Source organism: Gymnodraco acuticeps, unplaced genomic scaffold, assembly GCF_902827175.1.
Source record: "Gymnodraco acuticeps unplaced genomic scaffold, fGymAcu1.1, whole genome shotgun sequence".
Lineage (NCBI taxonomy): Eukaryota > Metazoa > Chordata > Actinopteri > Perciformes > Bathydraconidae > Gymnodraco > Gymnodraco acuticeps.
The window spans coordinates 657,676-664,237 of record NW_022992053.1 but is presented as its reverse complement, the minus strand read 5'-3'; the positions used below and the strand labels follow the sequence as shown (position 1 = coordinate 664,237).

Below are 6,562 nucleotides of genomic sequence, written 5' to 3'. Positions count from 1 at the left end.
TCAGAATAACGTTATTAGCACATTTTTACAACTTGAGGAACGAATGTTTTTAATAAGGGCTATACAAGTCTTCATACTGGGTTGTTTATTTAGTTAAAAAAAAATTATCCAATGAGTTACAGACCACTCTTTCCCCATGTAAGTCAATGGGAAAAAGCATTTCCGGGCCCAGCAACCAAACGGAAATGTAGTACCGCCGTTTGGCCACTACGAATATTCTCATCAGACTCCGGCGCACTTCCTGGGGGCTTGGAAACGACTCGCTGGTATCTCGAGCTGAGCGCTCATTGGTGGTTTTTACCACGTGCTGCTGATGAAACTCTCCCATTGGCTCGGCAAAAGTTTGTTGTTGTTTTGTGTCAGTTTTACGTCGCCACTTCCATTCACATTTTTCATCATTGTTCCACAATGTTTATCATCATGGAATTAATATCTATATATGTTATACTATACTTGCACTGCTTACCGTTTCATACTTTATATATCTAGTGTATTAATACACACTGTTCATACTGCTCACAGGCTGATATCTAGTGTATTCATACCCCTCACTGTTTATTCATCATTCAATTCATTCTATATTTTATTCTGTAGATTGTGTACATTACTTTTCACTTTACTGCTTGTTGCACCTGGTTAGAAGCTAAAGTGCATTTCGTTGTCTCAGTACCTGTAATATGTGCAATAACAATAAAGTTTAATCTAATCTTAAGCAGGAACAAATGTATTTACTTAGTACATATCTGACATTAACGATTAAACACGTGTGCATTCTTTAGAAATGCAAACCGAGTCAAGCCGATACCGGAGGTGGCGGTATGCACCTTAAAGCTGTTTGCAATCCGCCAAAAAACCGAGAGAAGAAGAAGAAGACGAAGCCGACTCCGAGCTGTCCGACTTCAGGCGAGCTTTTTGAGACCTCCCCCAGCTGCGATCGGCTATTCTCGTCTACTTTCGAGGCGAGCCGCAACGCGTCTCAAACAAGCCTATCTCTCTCGAGTTTTCTTTTTGAGCTTTGCCAAAAGCCACTGTGTCAAGTGTCCTACTTGGGATGCCGTCCGGACAATCACCGTTATTATTGTGGAAGCGGAACTGTTGGGGTTACTAACATTTTCCGGCCGGAGCATAACACTGTGAACACAAAATGGCGACCTCCTTGCTGCGGTTAGGGCGACTGGGTTCCCTGAAGGTAATAATGGTTTAATGTTCTCCCAGCTGTCTGCATGTAGTCTGTTTGAATAGCACTTTGAGCAGGGTTCAGTCACAGATACTCCGTCGCAGTGGACCCGCATACACGACTCGACTCGGGTCTCCTTAGCACTGACCCCACGGCGTCTTGTAGCCGCAGCGGGAAAAGGGCAAAGCCTTTTCTCTAACCTTAACCACACACCCGAGCTACCAGAGTCACGTTTACCATAACTAGGCTATATTATGACCGCTTCAAAAATAAAACCTGTTATTAAAGCGAAAACTCGAAACTACCGGATGGAAGAGGCCATCACGGAGCTTTAACACACGACCTTTTTTCCCATCGAGAATGGAGTTGGCTACTTTTCTGTGTACACATAGTGATATGGCTACATAACTTAAAACCGCATGACATAAATAATTGCATGTCAAAACACCAAATGCTACATTACGCATGTATATATTTTCTTGTTTATGACATTTCATGGTATTCGACATTCTGTTAAGTGTTTAATATCATGAGCGCCATCTAGGCTAGCAGCGGCTGCTAATCCTCTCTTGTGACCTGTACGATGTGCTATACTTTTATCATGTTTAAAATAATTATCTGTTGTTGGCTAAAATTGCAAATACAAAACATACCCAACATACAATGATGTTACCTTTACCTTAGCTTTTTTTGGAAGAAAAACATTTGATAAAGGGTTTTTGCTGTTATTTCGATGTTAAATGCAACTGTCTGTGTGTTTGCTCTTCCGCAGTGTCTCCACCAGGAGAGCTGGCGCATCCTGAGGAGCCGCCCGGCTGCTCTGTTCTGCTCCCGGGCTGAAGGGCCCCCACAGTCAGCAGAGAGGCCCCCACAGTCAGCTGAGAGGGGAGAGGCTGCAGGCAAGAGTAAGGCCCTATACATCTGATCATTTTAGAAAGTTTAAAATTCAAGGTTTAAAGTTTTCCTGGCTCATTGTTATTGTGTACTAATGATCTTTTTTCTTTTATATTACGTATACGTACACATCTATATAATTTATGATAAAGTTATTCTGATTTTAAACCTTAACGTGTAACTTGTTTTTTTTTGACAGTGCAGGAAATGTACCTGTATCCATTCAATTCGGAGTAATTCACTGTTAAAATGTCATTCTTAATAGCTTGTGATGCTGATTGTGTCTAATTTTGCGTATAAGTAGTGTACAGTACACACCATCTTAAGTTATTGTATTTTGATATGTTAATATTGTGTTGTAATTCTTTCTTTTATTTGGACATTTCTAGGAAAGCATACATGGGTATAGGATCAAGTGAACTTAGATTCACTGTGGAAGTCATACCAATTTACTGCAAATGTTTTCTTATTCAACCACTCCTATCCTATTTACAATTTCCTCAGCAGCAGAGGTTCAAGATGAGAGAGCAACCTTGCTAGCCTACAAGACAGCTGTGACCTTTCCAGTTAGACTTTCAGAGCCTGGAGTTTTCCTAACACAGGGTGTAGGTGCAACTGAATCCGTGGCGAGCCCCAGTGCAGCTGCAGAAACAGCTGTAGCTGCTGCTCAGGTTATCATCAACACAGCAACTACACCTGTAGTTGACGCAGCCCCCCCCGCTGCTGAGCACCTGGTTGATGCAAGTGAAACCTCAGCACCAGAAGACCCTCCAGTCGCAGCCTCCACCACAAATTATGCAGTCACAGCCCCCACCACAAATTATGCAGTCACAGCCCCCACCACAAATTATGCAGTCACAGCTTCCACCACAAGCGATGTAGTCGCAGCCCCCACCGCAGAAGCTGCAGATGCAGTTGCAGCCTCTCCTACAAATGATGCAATCGCAGCCTCCACTACAGGCGATGCAGTCGCAGTCGCCACTACAGGCGATGCAGACGCAGCCTCCACTACAGGCGATGCAGTCGCAGCCTCCACTACAGGCGATGCAGTCGCAGTCGCCACTACAGGCGATGCAGACGCAGCCTCCACTACAGGCGATGCAGTCGCCGCCTCCACTACAGGCGATGCAGTCGCAGTCGCCACTACAGACAATGCAGACGCAGCCTCCACTACAGGCGATGCAGTCGCTGTCGCAGCCTCCACTACAGGCGATGCAGTCGCTGTCGCAGCCTCCACTACAGGCGATGCAGTCGCAGCCTCCACTACAGGCGATGCAGACGCAGCCTCCACTACAGGCGATGCAGTCGCAGCCTCCACTACAGGCGATGCAGACGCAGCCTCCACTACAGACGATGCAGTTGCCACAGCCTTCTCTGAGCCGGTTGATCCTGCAGCTGATGGATCATCCTCCTCATCATCCAGCGACTCAGACTCGGACTCTGACTCTGACTCTGAGGACAAGAATTTAGAAAAGGCTGAAACCAAGACCTCCCTACCAGAAGTGTCATATTCCAGTGTGCAACAAATAGCAGAAGTCCAGGAGGTTGCATCAGATGTAAAGGATGGCACAAATGAAGTGAAGAAGGAAGTTCCCCCAGAACCTGAAGCTACTCCTGCCTGTTCAGCAGCGGCAGCAGAAGCTGCTCAAGCTCCAGCCACCATCGAGGCTCCCAGTGTTAGCTCTGAGGAGTTGGTAGACCCAGCTCCTGAGATCTGCACTGCCACCGGGGACACTGTGACCAGCCCAGAAGTTTCAGCTGAAGTGGAACCCGCTCCAGAATTAATAAAAGATGACCAGGTACAAACTTCAGCCGAAGTTGTGATTGAAGCTTCAACTTCAGAAAAAGCCCAAACAGATGTTCCTGTATATGCCACAGAGCCCCCACCTGCTGAAGATCCCGCAGACGCTGCTGCAGAGTCTGTCGAAACTGAAGTTGCCCCCACCAAAGTGGCTGCTGAGGCTGTAGCTGAAGTTTCTGCCCTTGTGAAGAGCACCAAGGACCTGGTGGACCTGGTGGACCTGGTGGACCCGGCCCCTGCCATAGCTCAAGCTGAGGCTGGAGCAGAAGCTTCTGCCCCTGAGGAGCTGGTGGACCCAGCTCCAGTTTTAGCTGAAGCCTCCCCTGCAGAAGCTGCAGTTGAAGACACTGAGCCTGTGCAGGGCACAGAGGAGCTGGTGGACACAGCTGCAGTCATAGCTGAAGCTGCAGGAGAGGAGCTGCAGGCCGAGGCCCCAGTTGAAGCATCTGAGGGTACACACTACACTACAACTCCCCAAATCTTTACCTCTCTCTTTCCTCTCTGTGGATCTGTGAGCCATACAGATGACATTACTTATCTCTATCTTTCACAAAACATTCAGTGTACTGCTATCAGGTGTTAACTCCCTCACATGCAGTAGGTGCGGTTGCCTCCACAGCTTCTTCTTTTGCTTGTTTCATCACTCTCCCAGCTAACCTCCCATGGCCGTGGCCTTCAGTTTGGCTGGTTAAGCATGGGGTGGATGCAGTGCATGTGTAGTATGCTTGCTGGGCTTTTGGTGCATTTAATTATTACCTGTGCTTGCTTTCTAATTGAAATGTAGACTTTTCTGTCTTCGACCAGCATGACTATGTTGACCACGTATAGTCAAGTAGAAGTGGCTGGAGCTAACCCGTGACAATCCTTCACTTTGCTTCTACTTTCTCCCCGCCTTTTTCTGAGTCAGGAATCGACCACGTATCTAACCTTTTAAGTCTTTCTCGCTTAGCCTCCCCGCAGTTGCAAAATCCATCTTCACACCCAGAGTATTTCTCTTCATATTTGACTCTCCTTGATATGTTGTTCAATTTGGCGCATTCTTGTCATTTGCTCATATGAAACTTGGTTTACAGTTCTCTGAGTTAATGGTAATGGTTACAGGTAATAATGCCATTGTTTGGATTCATCGTGCCAGGTCATGTTATTGCTAACAGTAATGTTAAAGTGCACATGGCCGTATTGTGTTACAGTGAAGACGTGTCCCTTACAGCAGCCGGACCAGTACAAGCTGGGATTTGATGGTATCAGAGGAAGTGTTTCAGGAAGCAGGATTACACATTAACAACAACTATTAGATCAGTCATAAGAGTACTGTATGTGGAACTGATAAGCAGCCACCAACCCATGTTTTCTAATGCATCTGACAGATTGAATTCCTACACATTCCTGTAACTACAGCCCGTAAGTACACTTTTCTGACCAATGGTGAAACTCTCCTTCCTGGAACACCCACCTCACCTTGTCATTAATCTCACTACTTTTTAAGTCTTTCTTTTTTTTAGACTACATGAAATAGTTCTTTACCTGATTGCCTTTGGGATGTTCACGGTGTTGATTAATGAAAACATGTAAATGTGTCTTAACTGTGTTTCTCTGACTGTGGATGTGTAATATCTGTCTCACATGTTGTTTATAACTTTACCGTCAGTCTGATTTTCCAAACAGATTTAGATGTGAAAGTAGTTTGAAGAACATTATGCCCCTTTGTTTAATCCAAAACACCAAAACCTTTTCTCCAATACACCATGATTTGGACATACTGTTGTTTCCCAATCCATTTGTATGCCAGTATCATTATTTCTCTACTTTGAGCTGGCTTCACTGTCTGCTAGCACTTTACCTTCACATACTTTCCCCTCAGACATGATCCTTGAGGCTTTTCACACCAGTGTGTCTCCACACTGGCGGGTGTAATGCAGCCTACCACCATAGGGAATCCCCACAATAAACCACCTTTGTCTCCTGTGTGAATATGTCTTTTAAAAAAAATCTTCTCAAATGTTTCCCACTCAGTAGTTTATCAGAAAAGCTAAATCAAATCCTAATAACAACTAGGACGAGGACAAAGGAGAATACCTAGTAGTATGAATATGAATAACTTTTCATTTGAATGCATAAACAGCAGGAATATTTGCCAGCTCTCTATTTTCACACTCAGTTTTCTTACATGCCTTTTCTCCCCCTCCTTTTGCAGAGGCTGCAGCACCTCCAGAGCCCAATGAGCCTTTTGACAACAGCACTTATAAAAACATCCAGCACCACAACTACACCCCCTTCACGTTTGCAGACCTGGATGTAGAGATGGCTAAATTCCGCCTCCCGCAGCCCTCCTCCATCAGACACTAGACGAGTTGGCTTCGCTGCAAACCTTTATATTGTTTAAAGATCATGGTGATGGTGAAGACCTTTTTATTGTGATTACCTGTCAGTTATGCATAATAATGATAATATGCTGTTAAAATGTTATATCAATAAAATACATACATTAAAAAGATATGTTGCCTGGTCTGATTCTGTTTTGTTTTTAATAAAGGAATAGGCCTATGAAGGGATAGACAAAGATCAAACGCTTTTATGCAGCTTTCCTGCCTAAGGGGGTCATTTGAATAGAGCTGAGTGTGCAAGTGGTTTATCTCTTTCTATTGTAATTATTACACATTTTCACTCCCTTAGCCTGCCTGCTTGCAAAT

The 6,562-nt window shown here is 44.8% G+C and overlaps 1 protein-coding gene across 4 annotated transcripts; it reads left to right on the top strand.

Annotated features, from left to right (window-relative positions):
* Window positions 1-918: 918 nt before the first annotated feature.
* On the top strand, window positions 919-6,368 carry ndufv3 (NADH:ubiquinone oxidoreductase subunit V3). Of its 4 annotated transcripts, none has more exons than XM_034202094.1 (5): window positions 919-1,189; window positions 1,950-2,082; window positions 2,576-3,031; window positions 3,113-4,324; window positions 6,067-6,368. In XM_034202094.1, exons 1-5 carry the CDS (start codon window positions 1,145-1,147, stop codon window positions 6,216-6,218), a joined length of 1,998 nt encoding a protein of 665 aa, XP_034057985.1. In that variant the 5' UTR covers window positions 919-1,144; the 3' UTR covers window positions 6,219-6,368. The 4 variants fall into 4 exon arrangements, with proteins under 4 accessions (XP_034057985.1, XP_034057986.1, XP_034057984.1 ...); XM_034202095.1 differs by having other exon boundaries at window positions 2,576-3,058; window positions 3,341-4,324; XM_034202093.1 differs by having other exon boundaries at window positions 2,579-4,324.
* Window positions 6,369-6,562: the final 194 nt, after the last annotated feature.

What these genes read in the sequence shown, in the direction of transcription:
- ndufv3 (XM_034202092.1), top strand. Translation starts at nt 1,145, where the DNA reads ATGGCGACCTCCTTGCTGCGGTTAGGGCGACTGGGTTCCCTGAAG. An exon ending in GGCGACTGGGTTCCCTGAAG is followed by an intron (nt 1,190 to 1,949) that starts GTAATAATGGTT and finishes GCTCTTCCGCAG; the next exon opens with TGTCTCCACCAGGAGAGCTG. An exon ending in GGGAGAGGCTGCAGGCAAGA is followed by an intron (nt 2,083 to 2,575) that starts GTAAGGCCCTAT and finishes CAATTTCCTCAG; the next exon opens with CAGCAGAGGTTCAAGATGAG.